The sequence below is a fragment of the Falco rusticolus genome, chromosome 2 (genome assembly GCF_015220075.1).
Source record: "Falco rusticolus isolate bFalRus1 chromosome 2, bFalRus1.pri, whole genome shotgun sequence".
Lineage (NCBI taxonomy): Eukaryota > Metazoa > Chordata > Aves > Falconiformes > Falconidae > Falco > Falco rusticolus.
The window spans coordinates 45,663,628-45,689,621 of NC_051188.1; the positions used below are offsets into that span (position 1 = coordinate 45,663,628).

General features: G+C 35.2%; 1 protein-coding gene across 20 annotated transcripts in view; it reads right to left on the reverse strand.

Moving 5' to 3' along the window:
* MYCBP2 (MYC binding protein 2) overlaps positions 1-25,994 on the reverse strand; it is a 200,770-nt gene that overhangs the window by 33,420 nt on the left and 141,356 nt on the right. For 7 of the 20 annotated variants that reach the window (XM_037377066.1, XM_037377059.1, XM_037377072.1 and 4 more), the window contains 9 exons: positions 24,698-24,772; positions 22,340-22,564; positions 21,285-21,417; positions 18,345-18,470; positions 14,901-15,086; positions 3,472-5,115; positions 1,964-2,133; positions 877-1,121; positions 12-179 (listed from right to left, as the gene is read on the reverse strand). In XM_037377066.1, coding sequence (XP_037232963.1) covers positions 12-179; positions 877-1,121; positions 1,964-2,133; positions 3,472-5,115; positions 14,901-15,086; positions 18,345-18,470; positions 21,285-21,417; positions 22,340-22,564; positions 24,698-24,772 — 2,972 coding nt within the window. The remainder of the gene's footprint in view (positions 1-11; positions 180-876; positions 1,122-1,963; positions 2,134-3,471; positions 5,116-14,900; positions 15,087-18,344; positions 18,471-21,284; positions 21,418-22,339; positions 22,565-24,697; positions 24,773-25,994) is intronic. The other 13 variants (XM_037377077.1, XM_037377063.1, XM_037377062.1 and 10 more) reach the window with 9 other exon arrangements.

Here is a 25,994-nt window from a genome sequence, read left to right on the forward strand (position 1 = left end):
CAAGGAAGTACCTTGGGGGCATAGATTTCATGTTACTCTCTGGCTCTTCAAAGACATTAGGACTTGCATCAGGAGTAACTGAGATGTACGGTGCAGGTACTGAAGTTGAGCGCAGGTATCTCATCTCATCCTGGAAAAGGTTGTCATCCTGGTACCCAACAAAATTTTCATGATGATGCCTACATCAAAATAGATTTTAAAATTAGGATTAAGGATTACAAATTCCTGAAACACACACACACATACACAAAAGTCGTTTGCCAATCTATTTAGCCAGCCAGTGCTATTCATTTACCCCTCACCTAATGCATTTATGCTGGTTGTGACTTACAAGTGTTAGTGGAAAATATAATGGCATTTTCAACATACAGGGAGAGGGGATCACCCTTTGCTATCTTTCAGTATTTTCACTAGGTATTTCCATTATGTACTTTAGGTCCAAATGTCTATCCTTCATAAACATGAGACACTACAGTGAAATCTACATAGCAATACCAAGTAAACACAAATCTTCTGGTTTCCTTCCTAGTATTTTTAACTGTGAAGAGAGGGAAGTAGCACATATGTCTGCTACTAACATATTAAGTTAAATTCTTCAGGAAATTCTAGATTTTTTGGACAGAAACTAAGCTGTCATTAAAAAATATTTAGCATCCAAAAGCTACTCAGGGTATATTTAACTCTTGGAGCAAATACAATCTAAGAAATTGAGCAAGATCATTGAAATGTAAAAGAAGAACAAAAAATAATTAAGAACTAGGAAAATATGTATTTTTCTATGGATGTTCTACATTTGTGTTTCTACACAAATATTTATCCAACTCCATAAATAGATATGAGTGTTGAAATCAATATTCATAAACTTCCTTTAATTACCTTGCTAAAGTCTGTAGATAGAGACATGGCATTTTAATGGGAAAGTCTTCAGAAATTCCTTCTTTGAGACTGGGAAGTTGAGATTGGAATGCTTTTGCAGGGTGGTAGCAGAGGATACTGGGCTCAGCAGCACTACTCAGTGACAGTAAATACAGTGCATTGGCTTTAATCACTTGATGAGCTTCCATAGTTGGCAAGGCACGAGGAGTCTTAACTTGCATTGGTTTTCTCCTAGATTGTTTAATCTAGAGAAATTTAAAACTGGTATGTTTATACTTCATCACAGGAAAAGCTGACAATGTCAGTTATAATAAAGTTGCTTGATCCTTCCTGTTCTAAAATGTTTCTATTACTTCATATATATATTTCTATTACTATATTTCTATTACTATTATGTATTTCTATTATTCTATTAATGACACTTTATCATTTTCATCTGTGCAAACTTTTAATAAACAGCTGAAAATTTTGATGTTTTCCTTAAGACGAATTTTGTGTGCAAAAAGTTTCAACAAATTTAGTTTAAAAAGAAAGTTAAATTAGCATTGTTCTGCTTATCTTAAAACCTCAAAGTATATTTGTATACTTTAAGCAAGAATTTGAAATTGGTTGTGGAAAACCATGTAAGAACAACAGTTTTTGTACTTTTCCCATTAAAAATTGCTCAGTATTTGGCATCTGTATCCAATGATTTGGATGAATAAGATCATTAAAGAAACTACAAACATAAAGTTAAAACAGTACTCATTTCAGTTAACAAATAAAACAGAATTCAAAGTTAAGTAACATGACACGTACTTTTAAAAAATTAGGCACTACATTCAGTGCTGTAGTTCTATTGGGATAAAAAAATAAAATTACAAATTTGAAAGCACTACTATCTGAAGGGAAGAAATTTGGTCACAAGTAACCAACAAAGGTTCTACCTTATTATTTTAAGCCATCAATGACATAAGTGAATATTCTAAAACCTTCCAGAATTCTGAATTACCATTTTTTTTTAAATGGCCCTACCTTATTTTCAAGTTGTGAACAAGTACTATTAAACAGATAGAGAGCTAAACATGTAAGAAACAGATGCAAATACCTTCTCTCTTGCTGCTGCTTGCTTTTCACGGAGATATTTTTCTCTGCATCGATCACAAACCAAATACCAAGTGCTTCCTCCAATACCACCATCACCACAATTACCAGCCCATCCTCCACAAAAGTGCCCAATGCTATTATAACCTTGGCCACCTGCATAACGGCCACAACCTACATTGGAGAAAAAGATTTAAAAACCCCATTATATCAAAAGAATGATTATTATTACATTATTTATTACTGTAAAAGAGGAACGGAGAGAGGGAAAGAAGACACTTGTCTTCTCTTGGCCTAATTTTCTCCTTTTCCATATATCTGAAGTAACTGACAAACAAGGTGCATGACCATGTGTCCCACTGGTATCCAAAGAATCCAAACCCATTGTAGTTTTCCAGTTGTTATTACGAACTTGTCCAAAGCATCGACAGATCCCTAATTCAGACAGCTGAGTGATGGTAAGGTCAGTACTGTATGTTAGCCAACATTATTTATGATTTAACAAACATAAAACCCCTACCCCCTGTCTAAGAAAGCTTAAAAGGAAACAAAGTGCATTCCTTTGCCAATTACTGTTTCTTGGAAAGATTCAAGGCACCGATAATTGCTGAATAATAAGGCTCCTTAATTTTGCTTTAACTTTGCATACAGTGCTAAAATAAGCACATACATCAGCCTGAACTTCTCTTAACTGCCAAAATAATTAGTGATATTTACAAGCTAGAAAAGACAGAAGTATTTTTGTCTTTAATAAGGCTACTTTTTACTAGCTAAATTGTAGAAAATGATTTAGAAGGGATTAGCTAACAAAAGTACAACTTACGTACCTTTTGAGCTCAGTTGACTAGCTAAGGTAATGCTTAGCTAGCACTGATTTACCTTGTTTTCCTAAAATAAACTAACTCCTGAAAAAAATTCAGACACCCATAGAAAGAGACAAAATAGCAGACTCAGGTTGTATTTTGCAAGTACATATTGACTAGAGACTTGAACTGGATTGTACGGTTTCTTTTAAAAGATACATTTTAAACCAAAAAAAAATAAGTCACTGATACCCAGTGCTGACACAGTGGATACATGAAAGTTTTCTACTATTCACAGTAGAATACTAACAGAAAACTTTTGGCAACATTGAAACTCAAATTAACCAATCTCATATTTTTTATTTTATTTCCAGTTTTCTCAGCACACTTTCCAGTCGTAAAGCGTAACAAATGGCATGCTTCTGAAGGTCTACTGTAAAGTCAGCTCATTATTTTGGCCTTCTTTCAAACAACTTTATTCAGCATCTTTGAAAGCCTAGACCGTAAGTACCTAAAATTACATACAAAACCATGTAATTTATAAGTTAGCATGTATAAGTTTTGATTTATCTTACATACTGAACCGTGTTAAAATGTTAGACAAGACAGCCTGACACACTTTCATAACAATAATTAGTACCAAAACGTGTGTGTGCAATATATTTTACAGATAGACATGGGAATTACGTAGGTAAATGTGTAATCTTACCTGGATGAGCTTGTCTCATGTGGTAAGTCACTGGATATGGATGGGATTCTCCACACAACTCACAGATGGTATCTTTTTCAGGTCCTCCCACTGCAAGCTGGGCCATCTCACCGAAAAGATTTCCCCTTGGCCTAGTTTCAACCTTTTCTTTTTTCTTTTTCTCTTTTTTGGTTTTCTTGTTATCTTTGTCACTTTCCTTCTTCTTTAACACTGCACAAGAACCAGGACTTGGAAAAATCATGTTTTGGGAAGCTGCTTTAATAGTCGCTAAAGAAATATCTTCCCAAAAAGCTACCAAGTGCTGCAGTGTTAATGGAAGAGGAGACTTGGATTTCGTTGTGTGATGACTTGACGTTTCAAAGGAGGTAGTTTCAGTTTTTCCATCCTCACACTTTTCATGCAGAGGTGGTTCTTTTAACATTGAGAGGACTTTGTTTTTATTTATGCTACCCATTTTAGATATATCTGGTCCATGAGGTGAGATGTTGAACATGTTAAGAGCAGATGATATTTCCAACGAATGTCTATTTTTCAACTTGTTTTCTTTTTCCTCTGCAGGTTGTTGAGTAAGACTGCTTCGTATTGGTGCGTGCTCTTTGGACAGTTCTGGATTGAACTTCAAAAAAGATGAACAAGCCATAGCATCATGAACTATTCCTTCATGCCAGAGAAACGCAGCAAATACAGCTCTAGCACATTCTGCAACGGAAGGTGACATTGCTTGCTTGGCAGGCTCTACGGGCTTGGAGCCATCGCCTTTGAAAAGAAAGCTGGATTTTTCCTTTTTGGGTCTTGTGTGCCTACCAGCACATTTACGGCTCACTTTTGGAGATGCTCTCATGTCTTGCTCATCTTTCAGCGGTGCTTTTCCTATGCTGAAATGAACTTTATTAGAACCATCATCCAGACTTCTGAATTCTGTGTTGTCTTCACAGGTGCTATCTGTAATGCTGTCAGTCTTTAAAGTACTTGAAGTACATACTTCAACTACCTCACTGTGAAGATTTTCTTGTACCACATGAGGGGAAGGAGCTCTATTTTCAGTTTCTGTAACAGGTTTTCCATCTTTTGCAATGATTTTTGGTTTGGGTGAAGTGGACCTCCCCCTTAAGGGTTCTGTTAGTGGTACTTTCTTTTTACGAAGGGTGTCTGGATCTAATGTGTAAGAATCTGATTTGGAGCGTTCTCGAGGAGGATCAAGCTTTGTTTTTACAGGGGAAGGAGCTTTCTGAGGTAGAGTTTTGTCATGGGGTGATGAGGATCGTGGAGAACTAGCACCAGATCTAACAGCTGTAAGTGTCTTTGTCTTTGGAGAAGATGACCGGTTTCCTGGCCCTGGTGATTCAGCTCTCAGACCAGTAGTTGTTCTTCCATCAGATTTTAGTGTTTGCAAAGTGTTATGATTTGGAGACAAAGATCTGCTGTGAGAGTCTGACCGCAATTTTGCAGCATCTGATTTCAGCATAAGAGACTCACTGGCAGACAAGCCTTCTGTATTCCTAGGTTTCTTCTGGTCTGCAGCAGCTCTATTCATTCGCACATCGAGCTTGGGTGACCTGCTGTCAGCTCTGTGTTTTGATGACATGTCTGATTTTCCTGCTGGAGAAATTGGTCTAGCAGCTCCTGTGAAATTCATTCGGTCACCTGTTTAGTGTATTTTATAATTAAATTACTATATTTTGACAGTGATACCTTTAATAGTACAAAACAAGGATTAAAGACCCGAACACAAGACAAAAATCAAACACATGCTTCTGTTCACATCAAAATGAATGGAAATATAATGGGATTTTTTTCCCCCTAGATTATTTTCAACACATTTCTTCTCCCAAAGGTACATACAAACAAGTGTTAGGAAATATTCACAGAGAAAACACTACTGTGGCGGTACCAAAAGGCACAGTTAACTATTTCCACAAAACACTAGTAAAGGAAGCACAATTTACATCCTTGGGCAAAATGCCAGGAGTTAACTAAGTTTACCACAGTTGCAACAGAAACCAGGGATTACTTATTTATTATCTCTATGTGTGTCAGTCTGAGTGCAAAAAAAGACTTGCAGAAAGATCAAGCCTGTTACCGGATCTATTTTCATTAATGCTCAACAGTCAGGAAACGTAGGAAGTAAATACAGCTATAAGACAAATTGGGTAAGAGGCTTACAAACATGCTTAAAATGATTCATGTTAATATTCTGAGGTATCTACCTTTTTAAAACCACAGACTGTCAATGTTCTCCTACCAGAACACAACCTACTAAAAAAAACATCCACCTTTTTCAGTCACTAAGACCAGAGTTGATGATTTAGCTATGATGTCCTTTTATTTTGATGCACTAATTTATTGTTCCTGTGCACAGTGACTTTGTACATATATTAATCTACAGAACTATAAAAACTATGGGTAGTTTAATATAAATGCATACAAAACAAGTATATGCAAATAAGTAGCTTAGTAAAGCAATCTGATCCTAACAATTCTGTGAACGCTCATTCTCTCTTGAAGAATTCTATTTTGAAAAATAAGATAAGCAATGCAGCCGTTGTTGCAAATTAAATATAACTCTCTCCACAAAGCATTGCAAAGCACTGCAAAGTCTTGAACGTATTAGTTACGTCCTGATATGAATGGGTGTTCATTAGTGAAACATGGTAGAGTTTCTCTAGTAAAGCTTGTAGAATTAGGTCACAGTACTTTGGATTATTTTACTTTTCTAGATACGAAAAGGTTATTTTTACTATCTGGGCACATTTTTTGGGAAACACTTATTTGTTAAAAAATAAGGTTTAGGTTAATCAAAGAATATCTTCAAATTTGGACCTTGATGTCTAATGGGAACAGAGAGGACAGGCAGTCATCTTTTATTCAAGACCTTCTGTATTTACTTAGAAGGTAGGAAATCTGTGTTTACTTCCTCCTGCATGAATGGATCTGAACCAATTTCTTCCAGTTCTCAATCATAAAGCCTTATCCCTATGCTAGAAAATATATACAAGCACTTTTTCCTACTGTTACCTCTCACAACACACACACAAATAAAAAATTAAGCAAAGTCTAGCAACCCAGATGCTTCTTCAGGTTACAAACAATTCTTACTTTTTTGCTACCTCCATATTTAAGTAGCTTATAATAAAACAAACAGGAAAAAGTGAAGGGTACCTATATCAGAATATTTAACAAGCTTGAAGTTTAGGGTACTCTCCTGGCTTCCCAGGACATAAAACATGGTAGGAGTTCATACCTCTCCAGGCAGAGAAGAAATATTTTGTCTTTATTCAGGAACAGTATGCCAAATGTAAACAGCAGAATATAATGAGAACATCTCAAACATCATTATAGTAAATTCTGACAGTCTAATCTGTCTTTATTTTTTCTTGTAAGTTCTATAGTAATTTTTTGGGGGGGGGAAGAGTGGGGGAAGAGGAAAGTTAAGAAATAGCATGGTACATCATGGTTTATAAAATGATTGTTCTTGCTGAAAGAAAAAACCAAACATTTTCTTAAATATCAGACCAAGCATTTTGCTCATGCCCGCTCAGTTATTCACCAGTTCTACTGATGATCTATTTTGAGATCTCTAATTTGTGATATATGAATTCAGAAATGTAAATCATGATTACTTTATACACACTTTTCCCAGAAACAAATAAAAAGATGAATTTAAGGTCTGCCAGATGAGAAAATGCTCTAGATAGAACCTTTTCCAGAATTACTCATAATGGAAAAAAAAGCAAAAAGACAACAATAGTCTGCTTAGAGGACAGAAGATGCTGCAAGCCGTTCAGCAATGTATCAAATTCAAGTATATGCGTGAATATCAAACAGGAAAACATTCTAGGACAAAACTGCTTATGAAAGGCATGGCTTAACAGTAGCTTCCAGCAATAAAAGATATTTTATATTTTTTAAAAACAAAGGTTTGGATTTGTACGTATACAGGTAAACAATCCTAATTAGCATTCTAGACTATATCAGCACAAAAACATTTCCCCAAAATTAAAAACTGCATAATCATATAGCAAACTGCTTTATTTTTAAAACCACACCCCCCTGCATTTTTTCTCCTTTCTTCTATATTTCATTTGCCTAGTTGGTTGAAAACAAGGGTTATGAGATTAGATTAAGTCACCTTTGTCTTTACGAAGCAGAAAGAGATAGCTAGATCGCATACCATGAAGTTGCTGCAACTCAGGAAGGCAACACTGAATTGGCTATATTAAGCTCCCAACAAATACCAAACTTGAATGTTTAATTTCAAAACATTATTTTATTAAGCGAATGAAATGAAAATGAATGGAAGGAGGAAAAAAAGCCCCCCCCACATTTTGAATGTAAAAATCTGAATAACCTTGCTACGTTGGCATGCATACCCACCCTTCAGTTTGTGAGAGAGAGATGAAATAGCAGAGGCAGGCCCAGCTACATCACTAGTTTTGTAAATACGCTCACGAGAAGCAAGGCAGCAGGATGGAGTTTCTACAGTGGAAAACAGTTGCACAGAAGCAGCACAGATTCAATGGAAAAAGCAGCAGAAATAAAAACAAGCATTTCAAATGATAGGTTATCTCCTTTGTTAAGTATTCTGAATTAATTGTTTAGACTCCTACATTAGTTTTAAATGAGAAAGTTACTTCCAAATGTTTTCCCTGATCTAAATTTTAAAAGAATAAAAAAGTTCTGTGATTTCAGTATTAGTTTCTAGGATCTAAGAATGTAATATGTGTAGACTAGCCAATGAGATTTATGGTATAAACCTCAGCAGTATCTAGTTTTGAACTGAAATGTTCAAATGTTAACTTTTAATCTGTAAATTCAGAGATGAATTATTTAAACCTGCAATATGGTCTTCTAGATGACCAATTTTCACGTTCTTTTGACAAAAATAGAGAACATCTAGATGTTTGTGTTGGAAAGTCTCACTGATCACTGGGAAGAATGAAGAAAAATGTATTAAACACATCAAAATATCTATTTTCAAATCTGAATGCAGCTCAACAATGAAATGTTTCGAAAGACTTATATATGTAATGTGAACTGTAGTTTCTCAATATTATCAAGAGACATAACCAGCAGTAGAAGAGTTTCTATCAAACAGTATAGACATGAAAACAAATGTGTATCAACCCTTCAAAAAATTTTGCCTTAAGAAAAAAACCACAAGAAGTTAAATTCTGATGTAATCCAAGATAGTTTCAGTAGAGTCTAATGAGATAAAATCTGTTAGAGGTACAGCTCCAAATGAAACTTGGAGTGATGTAACAGCAGAGACTTTAAGTTTCAAATCTATCATTTTCCTTTCCTGTAATGTTGCTTTTACTTCTAATTCAATTTCCTATTCCTTCCTTTAGAAGAAAACCCAAACAAACCTCAAATTAGTACTGCATTAACAATTTAAAAGAGAATTTTTATGTTAGAAGATACTCTGTTTTAGAGAGATGCTTTCACACAAATGGGATAAGGTAAGTGTATGGAAAATAAGCGATTTCAATTCCTACACTTTTAAAGACATCTTTTTGTCTGGTACTACATTTACTAACTTGTAGACATAAATATACTAAACCCCCAACCTTATGCAATGACCTACAGTTCTATAGACTGTACAATGAAAAGGCGTTCACATGTTTGAATTAATTCTTGAAAACAAGAAAATAAGCTATTATTTTCTCAATCCAGTATTAGCACAGATTTAAGAACAGTATTACCTACTCTGATGCCTACAAATGTAGAGATCCAATACTAACTATACAGCTTCTGAGTAACAGGATGTCACTTCACTGATTTTCAAATGTAAAATGCAGAAAGACATGTCAGGAGCACAAAGTAGCAGTAGAGGCAATACTAAAAACATCAATTTGATACACTAGCATTCCACTCTATGAATAATTAATTAAAATATTTTCTAAGCTCACTTTCATGAATGCACGTTACACTTCATTCTTTCATTCTATGTCTAAGAATACTTATATTTTATAATGTTGTAATATAGTTTATGTTGAACAATTTACTACTACTCAATCATTCCAAGGGGACTGTGGGTCGAAGAGAATACATTTCCCACATAATCTCCTTGCTGCCTTGGAAAACAGTGTATGCCTATCCAGGATAACTGGTCAGCCATAGGGACCAGCTTTTTTGTCAGGATTCCTTCTCTTTGAATCACCCTCAAAGGCTACAAAGACCTGAAATACAAGGTAGGCAAGGTCTGTCTCACATAACATTCGAATGTGACAGCGTATCTTTAGTCACACTCTTTCCTTCAATAGCTCCAGCTTGAAAAGCTACACAATATGGAGACATAAGAAGTGGTTCAATTCTTATGGCAGGATGTAGTCTTCTAACAGCTATGCCTGCTTCCTCTGCGGAAACCCTGGTAAACTGATCCAGGAGGCATGACATGCCACCAACTGGTCCACATCAGTCTTTTTTAAACAAACTCTACAACAAACTGGTAAAATGTCTCTGGAGAGTGGAGATAAGTTGACGTTTCTTCTGAAATGCCACTGCTTTTTTGCATGATGATGAAGGAAATCACTGCCCTGCTTTTGCCCCTTCACCTAAGCAATGGATGACTCTTCAAAAATTTAGCTCCCTGTTACTGACGTGGAAGCTATGATATGGCTGTTAGCCGAATTTCCTGAAACACTGCAATCAATGTATCTTTTTTCAATCCTGAAAATGCCAAATGTCATAGTGACAGTTGGACAAGGACTCTTTCTTTTTTCATGAGTAAAAGAATATACTGAAGTCAACAAATGTTTGAATATTAAATATAAAAAAGGGAGAAAAGTACTAGGTACTGTTATAGGAGGGGAATGAGTCAGCAAATGGAAGTAAAAGCTGGAACACAGTATCATTAGAAAAATATTAGCAGTGTACTTGACCAACAGGTAGCGTTTGGAGCACTAACACTTGAGCCACTAAGTTTATTAACTGAAAAAAGCATTCCTGTGCTAGAAAGGTGAATAAAAATGAATCTATAATCTTATAATCTGTAACTATGATTTTTGAAGATATGATACACTGAATATATTTCTTAAATAAAGCTTGACACTACTTGTGCTCTACCTCCAAACTTTACTATACCAGTCCCCCAGGGATGGCTTTAGATTGATCTAGACAAATGTATGCTTCATATAGCTCTTTGATTAACAAATCTGTAAAGCCTAGGGTATGAAACTGTTTAACTTATTAGCTCAGGTTTTCAGGAACAAAGCTTTGGCAATACTCAGCATCTGAAAAAGCAGTTAAACCAAACTCTCTGGCTGCTTCACATGAAAATTAAGTCATTTCAGCATGATACAGAAAAGATCAGTGTGCTTGGCTCATTTTACTCAAACACTACCAAGACGAGTTATGTGCTCCATATGTGTGCTGGTCTTTTGCATCCCCTCTACAGTTTAGGAAACATGGACAGAAGCACTGCAGGCAAAGCCAGTGGTTCTAAATGCATTGTAACTAGCACCTAGAAAGGAAGAGACCAAAACCAAAAAGGAAGTGGTAGCACAGCACTGAAGGGATGTATCAAGAAACTCCTAACATGAATGGTAGGGGTTGATCAGATATGGTGGGACCACATGCTGGACTGGCGAGGAAGCTGCCCGTCAGGACACTGTGAAGGTACGGAGCAGCAGCCCACCACTGCAGCTTCTGCTGGACTGAGATGAGTCAGGAAGCAGTAGCCGTGCTGCGCAGCAGCTCAGTGAGCTGCCGGGGCTGCCGTGGAAGAGGAAGAATGTGACAGATGAGGCAGGGTCCACAGCCTCTTCAGCCTATAAATCCACTCCTCATTTGCAGTAACAACTCAGATGTGAGGAGACATGGCATAAAGGTCTAACACTGGTGACCGCAAGGTCTCACATTTCCTTCCCCAAGTTGAGAGTTCAACAGCCAATTGAAATTCTGATAATTGATGCTGGACAGCATGGCAAAATCCTATTTCCCTGACTTGTCGCCTCTGAGGAGTTTTATGACCCCATACACACTGCTGAAGGAAACAAGATCTTCCTTGACCCTCTAGGCCTCCACACTTCACCTATAGCCAGATTTCCAGAAGGAATCTGAGTCACTGGTGCTCTTCACAAAGTTCAGAGCCAAATCAATCCAGTAACCACTAATAATCTTGCAGCTATGGGAGGTTGCAGTCCTGAGCAAATTGTTACTGATGATTTTGCAAACTTCTCAGAAGCTGGCATAGACAGGCTGGAGCAATTACAGATTGATTTGTTGAAATAATCAAAGAAGAAATATATATAAACTTGTGCTCTTTCTGGAAAAAAATCCTTGCTAAGATTCCAGGTCAATACAGCTGTTCCTGAACTCCAGTTAGGTTATGCCATATCTTCTAGTTTTTTTGACTTTTAGCTGCATAAAGAACTGACAAGGAATTAAAACACATCACAAGAGCATCTTAAGCTTGTTTGTTTTTTTCCCTTGTGTGACCATGTGTGTAAATTAGCAAAGGAATGAAGCAGAACAGAACAAGCAGCCCTTCATGGAGTTCTACCAAATAACACAAAACTGAATAACACAGTTCCTCTCTCTTTATAATAACCCTTCTATAAAAACTTCTTTGACAAAACACACAAGACTCTTGTTAGTTTACCTGTTTATGATGTGAAAAGAAAAACAGAGACATTACTTATTATTTCATGCACTGTATCTGAGGAAGTGGTTGTCCAAAACTGTAGTATTTCCACAAAAAAAATAACCAGACACTGTACTGGAAGATAAAAGGTTGTGACAAGCCCTTTACCTCTTCCTTAAATGTATTGGGAAACCAAACCAAACCCCAAGCACAGAAACCATTCTTCAGAAAGAACAGCAAGCTACAAACTCTTCTAAAGGAAAACTACAAACGGTCACTGGCACAGAGTATGTTTTATACTCAGACCAACATTTTTCTTTCTACTGTAAAAATCTGAATTAAGGAAATAATTCTAGAGGACATTCAAATGATCCTAACTTTCCTCACAATCATGCTTACAAATAAAATTTCTCCTCAGGAGGAAAGGTATCTGTCCTTAGGAAGAACAGAAAATTTAAGTGGTAGGCTAAACTATGCAGGCAGACTTTCAGTCAAGACCAGTATTTGGTATATAACTTCTGAGGCCATGGAAATCTAGGCTGGCACAACTTCTTTCAACTATTAGACTATCATTAGTCCCTTTAATATAGCAGTTATTGACTATAAACATTTATTTTAATATTTAGATCTAACTTCAAGAAGCACTTAAGGACAGAACACAATTTGAAACTAAAAGTAAACTTGCCTAGGGCAAAAAATCCAAGTGACTTCACACAAAGCCTTGGGATATGTTGTTTAAAATGTTTAACTTTGAATTACATGTTTGATAACAGAAGGCTATGAAGTTCTTTGGAAATAACAAATGAAAATCGCACACTTAAAAAGCATTTCTGTTACAGTTCTATTATAGCTGCATCAGTATTGAACGCATTAAAAGTCACACAGCAGAATCTGACCCAAATAAAACTTTTCTGTCTAAATAATTTTATTGCATATATGCTCGCTATTCTAATTATTATTATATTGCAAAGTCATCCATTACTTTCTAATATTTAAAGTTTCAAGAAATACAGTAATAATAGAATAACTGCTCAAAACAAAATGTTTAATCTAAAGTCATATATCCTTCATAATTTCCTTGACTATTAAATGAACAAGTATGTGAATATAGTCTTACAGGCCTCCCTGACAATATTTGGAATTTGGATGAACTTGTAAATGGAGAATTAACAAATTTGCAAAAAACTAAGGAAGTTCAAACAGGAAACTTTCCTCCATATTATTCTAAAACTTTGGCAGTGAAAACAAAAATCTTATTATTTCTATCCTTTATGCATAATTTATATTATCTGCATCAAATCCTGTATTAGATAATAAACAATTTGGAAGAAAGTCTTTGTATCAAACCACAGTTAGTGCAACAGTTCTGGCTGATGATTTTTGCCCTGCTGGAAGGCCAAAAGAACATATCGTTTGAGATCTTGTACTAAGCTAAGATCCCAAATGAGACACAAACTTAAAAAATTTTCCTAGTTTCATTATTACTTTATTTGGTAGACTACTCATGCCCCCCCCTATCTGACAAAAAAGGCTTGCTATTAAATCAGGGATATATATCAGGTTTGTGTTATAAAACACAAACTATGGATGCAGCTTACTGAATACAGTTATCTATATCCATTGGATAGGCAAATCCATTGAGCAACATCTTCCTGGGCAGCCAACAAAAAATGCTGACAGCTTTTCTTTTCATACAATATACGTCTAAACACTAAAAGACAAATAATCTGAAATTTGAAATAAAACAATTAGCGTTATTTTTGATGCAAAATTGGATAAGAAACTGACTTTACTGCTCTGAACAAGAGAAGAAAACTGAAAGCGATGGGAAAGGATATACAATTGACAAGTTCTCACTGACAGTCCACTGATACCACTGGCAATCACCTCTCTTCTGAGTAGGTTTTAGAATATTCTGCATTCAGGGTGTTGTTTTAAATCCAGCATAAGTACAGAAGATCACTGTCAGAATATTTCTGATAGTCTTTACAAAAGTGAATTAGAGATTTTAATCTAGTTCTCACATGAAGCATTGCAATGTCACGTCAATAAGCTGAGCTGGATAGATCCAGGACTGCACAGACATAGAGGCTGAACTGACTGACAGGGTCCCAACAAGAAAGAACTGAGGCACTTCTGAAGGACAGTATGGGAGACAAAAGAAGACTATTCCTGTGACCCATGCCATACCTGTTCTGTATATAAGGAAGAATTTACTGCAATATCTGCTATCCATCATAAATACTGAGCTTTGATTTCTCACTAGTGAAAAACAGTTTCCTGTCCTCCCATCAGTAACCAGGTTAACTGCTATTCACCTCAAGGTGCAAACATTCACATCCATGCCAAACCTACGAGTACCCAACAAAACACTGGTACCAAAGCCTTTCTTATGAGCAGTGCCAAGTTGTTCCCACCTTCCAGCTACATCCCTGAAGTTAGGAGAGATGAACCAGGAATTCAGGAGGTCAGAAATTGTAATACCTATGAATTTACTGCAGTCTATTTTTGATGTTAAAAGAATTATCAACATTTTGTACCATACAAAATATTTATCTTAATTATAAACCTAGAGTTGCACACAGTATTGGAAATGCACTTTAATAACTTCTCTACACTGCAGAACACATACGAAAGCAAAATATTTTCAATATAGCAATTAAAGTTGAACAAGTATACTTCTTGAGGACCATTATCTCACATGCTTCTGAATCATGGAAAACTTAAAAAAAACAAAACCAGTGAGGTGCACTGAGGGATGATTAGTAGCTGGTAAGCAACTGAGAACAGCAATGTTGAAGCTGGAAAAATGGACTGATGAGGCAGGTAAGGCTGACAAACTTACTCTGAAGCTGTGGCTGAGGCTGCTGGAAGGAAAGGGGCTGTCCGAACACAAATGGACTGTGGACTAGGGAAGAGGGAGGTTTTGCAGCTTGATCAAAGATGGAAGGAGCTGGGAGATTTGGCCGTGACTGAATGGAATTCAGTATGGCACTCAGTTGGTCACCTGTAGTGGGCAAAACAGTCAAAACTACAACCTGTCATTCTCCAGAAAGGCAGAGTAAAATGGTGCTCAAAGTTTAAATGGTGGTAACAGAAAAAGGTCATAAATCTTATTTAGCCACATACAACCCTGGTTGTGGCTAAACATAAAAATCTCACTGCATGCATGGCAATAAAATCACTAAAAAGTACAAGCAGGGTTTTTAAGGATCATGGATATTTTATTGCAATTTTTAAAAACATTTCAAAACAGAGATTTATATTCGCCTTGCTAAAAAATGAAGAGCAGCCAAAGAAAACAGAAATCCCTAGCATTTACAATAATCCACACATGCAACAGAACATGCAAAAAAAGACTAGAAAAACTGATGAGAAGGGAAAGATAACATGTAATTAGGCTTTGGCAAGTGTATTTCTGTGCCAAGGCTTTGGTAAATATTTGCTCGTTTTTGCAAATATCTTCAAAAATATTCTGTCATGCTGTTTTTAAAGATCAGATTTAAGTTAATTTTTTTAAAAAATAAGTACCACTTTGGAACTGGAACTGGTTTTCTGAAGAACTACATTAATTTGTTGTGAGGCAAACGAAGGCCTTCAAAAAACTAGCAAGTTAAAAATAATTTTAATTTCTCAATGCCAATTCTCAAAAAATTCTGTGTGAGCATTAGAAATACATGAAGCCTACAGGAAGAAGGCAGTTTATCACACCATGTCATAATTTGAAGTATACTTAGTAATATCAGCTGGGAGACACAAAGAGTTTGAGTCTCAGATTTGAACCATCACCACACAAATCCTACAGCAACACTTTATTCTGCAAATTCGTATCATTGACAGCGTTCTAGAAACCCTCAGAAACTAATATGGTATTTACAACTCACTGAATTTACAACATTTTTGGATGATTATCAATCATCTTTTCATGGAATTACAGAAAGACTAGTGGGTGTATGGAACCCTGTATTACCTAAGAATTCTAAAATTTAAATTTGCACCTATTTTCTTGATATTTTGATTTCAAAATTCAGAAAACAAAAATACCTAAAACCACCTGGAACACCTTTCTAAATAATCATCTACACATATCAAAAAGACCAATTTTATTCCACTGTTTTGGAAGTAGTATAACTAAAAAATACTAGAATCAGTACTTGGACAGCAATCATTCCTACCTTAATAACCCAGAAGTGATTGACATGTTTGACAACAACTATTATTCTCAAATATGACAGGCCTATTTCCTAAACCAAATAATTATTTTAAATGGAAGAACATCCGAGAAGAGGTTGAAAGTCATCTGCCCACAATAATTAAATATGGAGGTGGGTAGGGTTATTCATGAGGAATATTAAAGACTTGCCTGCAACGCAGACAGCTGGAATAGAAAAGACATAGATAAATCAAACAGAAGGATTGTGGGAGTTATGTCTTCTTCCTCACAGGTCATACTGTAAACACAGACCTATTACATAGAGGTCTTTATATTTGACCAGCAGTTTGAAACATTCATATACAGTGACTGAATTTTCATTGAAGCTAGTGCATCTCTACAGAATTTCTTTTAACAAACAAGCACCTCCAAAAGAACTGCTTCATTCAGAAATTTCCCTAAGAGATCATGGTTATGCCTTCAGTTTTTTATTTTCCACAAAACTCAATGTTTCTTAGACCTGAGAATGCAAAAAGACTACATATGAAGTAACGATACAGCTGAAGAATTCTGTTTTTGGGAAAGTAATATCATTATTATTTCAGTATAGTTGCCAACAACTCTACTCTTGGGCAGTTCTGAAGGAATTACAGTACACACAAGGAATAAAGTCAGCTAGATGAGCTGCTCGCTCACACTAAACATCACAGTTTGAGGGTATTGTCAAGACAATAATGGATATAAAATGATACAGAATTCAATGCCAGGACTAGCTTCCAAACTTTCTGTAACTGTAATATACAAAATAACACCTCAGAAAATATTTAAGATAGAATACAGTAAAAAGAATCACAATATCTTCGAAAAATTAGAATGCTTGTTAATATAGCATACTGAACTCCAAGATTTTATCTTTGGACAACACAGGAAAAAAATAAATCCTTTCCTAATATGCTTCTGCAGAAAAAAAAAAGATAATACTTTTGCACTATTACACAGTTGACAAGAGACAAGCTTTAATACTGCCTCAGACACCAAACATCTTAAACACTTCCACTTTTGTAATTCAACCATTACTTTGAAATGAGTATGACTAAACTGGGAAAAACAGTTCTGTATAAAAGGCCCTATTAAAACAAAAGGAAAACACTTCAACTTTTCCAGTCTTTGTCCAAAAAAAGGGTTTCCCGTAGCAATGCACGGACAAGTATGAACTGCTTCTTTCTGCAGTAAAACACTATGAAATGATATAAAACTATTTCATGTTATGAAAATAACAGAGTAGAACATTTAGGAATATTTTTTCCCCCTATGTCTTCTCCTGTAAAACAAGATATTTTATTTAGGAGACCACTAAGAATATATGCTGGTGTCAAAAACACACAGCACACCTTAGACCCAAGTTTATAGTGACATGGACACAGTATAGTGATGTCAGAGCAGAATCACAGAGCTCCTTGCTTCAGTAATATTTCTCAAGGACATCTGCCTCAGCAAAAGTCCCTTCTTTATTATTAAATCTTCTAGATCTATTCAACCCAGTTTGAGTTTATTGTGATGGCTTATATATATTTACATCTGGCCAATGAAATAAACCATGGTTGTAATTATTATGTCAGTAAAATTAAACAGATTTTATTTATTTCCCAGCATTTGTAACTGGTATCTATGTGATTTAAAGGTAACTTCAGTTTTACACCTTAAAAATCTCAAATGGTATCTTTTACCTTGTTATTCCATTGAAGGCACTTTAAAAATGTCAAGATAGGTCAGAAGTGTTTACAAATGTTTCTGATAATTTTGAAGCACATGCTTTCTAAATCCAGTAATTTTCATACCTTATTTTACAAGTACGTATTTTTCATTCCTGCGTTATAATTTTGTGCCTACCGCTATAGAAAGCCTCAGCTGTAATTTACAAAACTCTAATGATCCTTTTTATACAGTGTACTTAGACTGAGTGAAATTAAAGTTATAACATTAACTACATGTAAAACACCTTGCAATTCATTGCACTACTGCTTATACCTTTTGGAGAACGTCTGATGGTGCCTGAAAGAGTAGGAAATGAGTAATAAAAATTTAAGCAAAGTTAAGAAAAATATCAGTTTCTAAAACGTGAGTGTAAAAACATACCTTTGTTATTTCCAAGGCCATAATCAAACCCTTGTCCGTTACTACAGCTTGACCCCTTACTGAAAGCTTGTATTGAAAAAGGACTTGGAGGAGGAGTCTGAACGTTTTGATCTAGAAGGACTTGCTCTGTAAAAAAGACACATCACTTCAGAATTAGACCACCTCAGTAACCAATTTACATTGGAAAGATGAGTCACATGGCAAAAGAACGATATTCTTTTTCCAGAGAGCACTCTTCCACTCCACTCAATTCTCTTCAAAAAGAAAAGCACGTCTCTCTTCTTTAGACCTCATGCTCTAAAAATATAAAGATGGAGGACTTAATACCATGCAGACTGTTTTTATGTCTGACTGAGTTGCTGCCTGCTTTGCCGTCATATGCCACTTAGGAACAGGCTTAACATTTCATTTTTCAGTTAGCATCGCACCATTCAGTATTTATTCTTTGGACAGCTATTGTTACATTCATTTGACAAAGCGTGGTAGAGAAAGGATAGTTTTCTGTGGCAAACTCAGACCCAATAAACTTTTAACCCTGGCTACCCGCTAATAGTTCACAGGACATAAGATATTTTTTCACCTGACAGATTTATTCATATCTGTTACTGAGTACTACAGTTTTGCTTTCTGTATGATACTAAAAAAATCTCCAACAAAACTCAACCTGGGGTCTTTCAGAACATCCATAGCAACACAAGAGCCAAGACAAATGAGAGACAGACTTAATGTGGTCAGAAATAGTTTGAAGTGATTATCTATAACAAAATATTCACAAGAAATCTCCCAAATGCAGGTTAAACGCTCAAGTTGGCACCTCAGACAACTTTTTGTCCTGTAAACATGCTAAACTTAATGTGGATTCAAGTAAAAAAAACAAAACCCCCAACTGTTCTAAGAGACATTTTTTTAAAAAATTGCATTTCAGACCAAAACCACATAGTACAAACTTTTACATAACACACATATTCAACTTTAAAAAAAATATATATATCGGGGAGAAGGCTGGTAATTTAAACTTGGTTTAAAAAAGGAAGGATCTAGAATTTTCTCAATTAGAGGCAATTCTAGATCTTGCTATAGCGTTTCAGCTAAAGTATCTGGATACCTGTCTACAGACTTGAGCATTCAGTATGACTTTTGTCTCTGACAGAAATCCTACTTCTTTTTTAAAATTTCATTATCATTTTATTAAATAATGAAATTACAAAAGTAATCTGGAAGATGGTATTATTTATGGATAAAAACCTATTATTTCAGCGAAATTATTTTCTACTGAAAAAGCAAATAGCCTCATATTAGGATAGAAAATGATGAAGTTAACAACCCTATTATCAAATCCGCCTGTTTTTAAAAGTAAGGTACTGTTCCAAAGCACAAATACTTGGTTTCTAGAAGCTACTTGGGCTCTTCAAGCACCTCAGAATTTGACATTATCAGAAATAACTAAAAATGGAGGATCTATGACAAAAAAAAATATTAATACTGTGCTAAGTATTAAATAAACTTTTCTTCCCCCACAATTTATGCATTTTATGAAAAACCATTAGTTATTCCCATTCTTCACAGAACGTTTTATACCTCAAAGCCAAAAACCAACAGGCTGTAAGAGATACTTATGTATTAGCAAGGAATTACTTTGTTTTAATATGGTAACATGATGCTAATTATGTGTGTCTAGGTGTGGAACAGTTTTCAGAAATAAAATGCCAAAACCAGAAAAAGGGCAAAGAGTCTGTTATGATGAGCAAATAAGAGGCTGCCAATAAGTATCACCTAAGAACACAAGCAGAATTTGACTGCTGAGGCAGAAGTTTTTCATGAAGAGATCTTTGGAAGATGGAAGCATTAGATCCCATAAATGGAGTGGGAAGATTATAAATTGAAAATGTCCCGTTTTATTCAGAAAACAGAGATATATATGTTGGGGAAAAAAAAAAAAAAAAAAAAAAAAGAAGGCTTGAAGAAACTAAATCTTCAAGTGAGTTAACCACCCTCTAGGAAAGTCTACCAAAATGTTACTATCAACAGATGGACCTTAAATGTTTCTCTCTGAGCACACTCGTAACAAAATCATGCTAATGAAGATCCATAGTAATTTTTACTGAACATTGGAAAGACAAGAGGGACACACTGGACAGCTGGGATGCTGAGTCTACTTTCAGACTCCCCCCACCAGAAGACAGACTGAAATGAGTTCAGCAGAGGCCACCATGACTGTCAGGGCAGCAGGGCACACATCATCTAAAGAGAGGCTGAGAGATCTGGGTTTGTTTAGTATTAAAAAGAGAACGCTGAAACCTTATTGCTCCCTTTGACTACTTAATTGAAGGGTTCAGGAAAGAGGCAACAAACAAGTTGCAGCATCGGAAACTGTGATTAGGTATTAGGAAAATTTTTCACCATGAAGGTGAGTCAAATACTGGTACAGGTTGTCCAGAAAGGCTGGAGATAGAAGACAAAGGGCCTGAGCAACCTGATCTAGCTGAATCTGCACCGACAGGGAGGCTGGGTAGATGATCCCCTCCAGAAATATAAATACCGACAGATTATTCCCTGCCTCATCTTTTAAGGAAATATAAGTAGCCCATAATCATGCATAGGAGAATTCATCTAGATTGGCTGTGACTGTTAAGGAAAAAACAATTAGTAGACCAAAGAAAGTTAACAAAACCACACAATTTCTTATTTAAAAATGATCCCCATAGCTAAAAGGAGGATGGTTAAAATTGTGATCTGTAACTGGTACAAAAGCAAACACAAGGAAATATTTCAATTGTTCTTCTAAAAACCTCTGAAGTCCAACTGTGTAAAGAAACTCAAATGAAAAAGCATAAATTAATGTTACACCTGTTTAAAACTCAGTTTCTTCTTTATTTGTCTTGCTCAGATTGCTTAATTTTTTCTAAGTTAATTTGAAAAACAAACAAAACAACAACTTGCCATCTTCATGTCGGAGGTACTGGTTTCCACCTCTGTCTCTAGCTAATGACCATGCCTCGCCTTCATCACTTTCACAGAACTCTACCATGCTGTTCTTATCCATCTGCACCCACGTACCTTCTGAATTAGTCACCTGATGCACACACACAAAAAAGCACAATTTGTTAACTCTTCAGATAATTCAGTAGCATGATTCAGCAACTTATTATAGTACCTGAAAAACACACTCATTCCAATCTCTACATATCGCAAAGCAAATGTGAAAAAAACCCAGTTTCTTAAATTAAGGCCACAGGCTGAGGCAGACTGAAGTACCAAATCTATTTATGGCACATTTTCAGTTAGGACTGTTTCCAAAAATTTTACACCTGTTTATGTTTAGAAGAAGCAAAACACCGACACCACAACTTTAGAACTTCCAAACAAGCCTAGATAAAAATGTGGAGATATTCACCAAAATATGCCTTTTTATTGATGGCTGCAACAGTAGATTTATAATACCATGTTATATGTGAAAAGTTTGTATGAATACTAATTTTGTTCCTGTCATTATATTTAGGAAATAGCATGACACACTTCATCCTTAAGCCCTTCTTAACCATAAAACACCACAGCTGGACAAGTGGGAACAGTAACAACAGTTCAGCAACTAAACAAATGAATACAATCAATACAGAGAAACAGAATAATTCGTTAATTGGTTAGGTCCTAGAAAAACATTTTTTCAATGAAACCATTTTTTTTTCAAAGAATATGACAAAAATGTAAAACAAGAAACAATTTCCTAAGGAAGTAAGGAATACTGTAACAGAAACATATAAGCAAGCATAGGTAACTGCAGTACAATTTTAACATTATTTCAATCAATGCACACATCTAAAAGGCAAAAGACATAATTGCATTGGTATTTATAACATAAACCATGTTCAAATGTTAGTATTTATCATGAGGGTTGGAAAAGCAAACCTGTAAAGGGGCAGATTCTTTTGCTGTGTTTACTACTGTTATATACTGGTATCTATGAAGACATTAACTGAAGCTACAAGGATCCATACCTCGCCCACTGCCTTGACTTTGTTTCCCAGAACTAACATTCCAATTGGGATACCTCTAAGGTTAGGGCAGCTTCTGATGTTGTGACCTGACGGGCCAGTCTTCACTACCTTGTACACTCCAGGTCCACCTCGAAGGAATGGCATATCTTGTTCTTGCATCACTGCTTCCTGTGGGCAGTGTGAATTTAGGTCTTTGAAAAAATCATCAGTATTAGACCTAGATTCCTGAGAAATTAAAAAAAAAAAAAAAAGGCAAAACAAAACAGAACAGAATAAAACCTATTAATAATACCTTTGAACTTTTAGATAAGAAATACTTATTTCAAGACAATAGCTAAATTTCAAAGCTAAAAGAGACACTAGTTACATTGCTAATTTTAGTGTGCAATGATAAACCACTATTAGTAAATTGCACATTAATTGAAAAGTCACCATATTACTCTTGAAACAACAGTGGTATAAATGAAACCATTTATGTAAAAGGAGTATCTCATATCTACCATTGGAGACAAATTATCTACTCTAACCGCTTTCACTAAACCTTGCTTCATGCTGACATTTAGCAGGAGACACACTCATTCCTCCTGCTGTACTTGTGAAATTTTCTGAAAAGCCTGGGGCTATGTAAAGGGATTTTGAATATTCTCTCTTTCCAAATGATAAGCTGCTTTTTTGATTTCATATTTAGAATACTTGTTAATTTAAAGGTAAAGTTCTGACTAAGTAAAAGCAACACCATACATTCCAAAACGCACATGTAAGTGAAAATAATAAATGTGCACTAATACTATGACAATAAAAATGGCCCGCAAATTTATTTCCCCTGGCACCAATTACAGATGATATATATACTTGAATCTGACATGAGAAAACACTTTTTGAATCTCCTAACAAGAAAAATTGGTAACTACTAAAAGAAGAGAAATATTAGCATAGATTTTTCAGCTAGCCATAGCTTAATAAAAAGGCTATTGTACAGAAAAATATGAGGGACGGGAGTAACGTAATGCATATTTATATCAGAAGAAAGCAAGTGAGAAGCAGGAACAAGCTCTATTATGCTTATGGTGCAAGTCATAGGTGCTTTTAAAAGAACACCTGAAAGTAAAGAACTAAGCAATGCCCTACGGGATGAAGCCAATGGTTCACCTAATCCGGTATACTGTTTTCAGCAATGGCAACAAGAGATGCTCTTTTAGAAGTAGCATACAAGTCTTTGTTAGTGGTCTGTCCCTTATATAGCAACAGCATTTAAAATATTTTTATTATGAATGTTAGAGAGTATACCCATTTTCTTTAGTGTTTATTTATGAATCTGATTTCTGTAAATATGTTTAATTTCATCTGAATGTGCTGATAGTTTCTGCCACCACGATCTCCTGTAACAACACCTTCCAGGAGTTCACTTCTTGCTGTGTAAAAGAATACTTCCTTTTATCAGTTTTAAACCAAACTTCTCCTTATGTTATTTCCTTTTTAATTAATATAATTTCCTCTGATCTCTTTAATTATCATATTTTCAGCTTTTTGGTATGGAAGTCTGTGCACTATGTCCAGACTAATTCAAAGAAGCCCTTATACAAAAATGAATCCTGTTCTGTAAACACAACTTTAGAAGCAGGTTTATGCAACCTGAGGTAAACTGGTTCAAGGAAAAAAATAATCATATGTTTTAAAGACAGTTTAAACAGTGCCTAGATCTTGATATAATAATAAAAAGGGTTGCTATTTAGGGGAAAAAGATTCAATGGAAAACCAAGTCTTTAAAACTCTAAACCAGTATGTACAACACTGAGTATCATCTTCATTACAAAGTTCCTATGAAAAAACCTCAATCTCAAAATCACTACAGGGCTGTAAAGAGATTTAGACAAGCACTTCTATAGATAACTTAAACTGCTTAACTGTACATAACATGTTGTTCCAGTAGTTGTATAATTAAAAAAAATTCGATTAAGAATGGGCTGAGTATTGATTAAATATTTGTGTCTTTACTCATACAAATACCATTTTATTAGATGCTGCAACTTCATGTGTATCCTCCAATAACACAAAAAAATTACTAGTACATTCTGCATCAAAAGAGAATGAAAGCCTTTATTATGTTACTAGGCCATCTCTGAATTTCTAATGCAGTTCATAAAAAAAGGAGAGTGCTGCTTATGAATTAATGAAAATTCAATAATCTGCTCTGGTATTTTTTTTCCTCATCCTAAAGGAAGAGACACAGATACAGCATTCTGTGCGAATTTGCTATTTCCTGTAAAAATCAAAGAATATTTAGCATAAAGTTGAGTCACAAGGTACAATCTGAAAACATGAGATACACAGCATGACTGCACCTGTCATTTAACTCACCTTAGGGGGTAAAGCTTTGGAAGTCCATGAAAAAAAGTCCAAATCCCTTACTCCTTGGCTAGCATTAAAGACATTCTGAGCAACAAAGTTTAAAAAAAAAAGACATATATCAACAAAGAAATGGGAACAAAGAAACATTGGAGGAAGAAGCTCAAGGTTCTGTTAATGCAAACTTTCCCCACAAGTAAATTTACTGGTAGAATGTTTTGCAAAAGGGAAAGTTTTGTTTTCCTAATCAAGTCACCTGAGTCCATTGCTCACCATGGCAAATCATCCATTAAACAAGAACAGTTTAGTATGTCAAAAGCTCAAAATGGATGTAGTGTGTCATGCCATTTACTGAAATTAAGAGCCAGACATTTCTCATAAAGCTTGAGACTTTCGTGCACAGAAAATCCCACACTTTGTTACAACGAAACAGTAGCTGGTCCTACCACAAATCACAGTTTTACAGCAAGACAGTCTGCTGTTCTGAAAGATAATTTCAACTATTGCAAGACAAGTGCAATATGGACTTCTAGTCACCAAGTCAGAACTAAAAAGATGCAGGAAGGCTAAACTCACTGTTGAAAGCAATTCACTTGCACAGAATGATTTCACCAGTTTGCACACCAAAATCGCACTCTTTACCAGTGCCAAAAATTTCACAGAGTGCTGCAGGAAAAACAATTGCTATGATTTAATTAGTTTTATAAAATATACAATGCATTTACTAGTTTATTATGAATTATCATCAACCAAATAGAGCTGCCAGAGAGACTTCACTAATTTTATAACCAATTGCCTGTACTACATAAATAAGCACTGCTGTTCTGCATACTTTTTTCTCCCACAGAACAGCTAGGATAGTGTTTTTTAATCACTGAAAAATATGAAAAAGAAGTTATCCTTTCACCATTAATTGGTTTCTACTAATTTCTTTGAAAATTTTCACTGTTCCTGTCAAATGAAAGAATTAATAGTATATATATCAGTACTAATAATTGGTATTTATGACAAAATCTTTTTGGCAAAGCAATCATTTTATCTATATGAACAGAGGTGTGAAAATCTTATTTACCATCCCCATCCTGATTAGGGGAACCAAGCGAAATCCCTGGACAGCAGTCACATTAAAATTTAATAGTAAAGGCAATGAATCCCTTTAAGCAGAAACAAGTACAATAAACTCTTAGCATGCCTTCTCTCCATTCCTTGAAAAAACATTGACACATTAAAAGTAACTAAACCCATGCTTTTGTCTCATGGTAATAGCTATATACTGTTGACAAAACTGCTTACATCAAGTTTCAGTAAT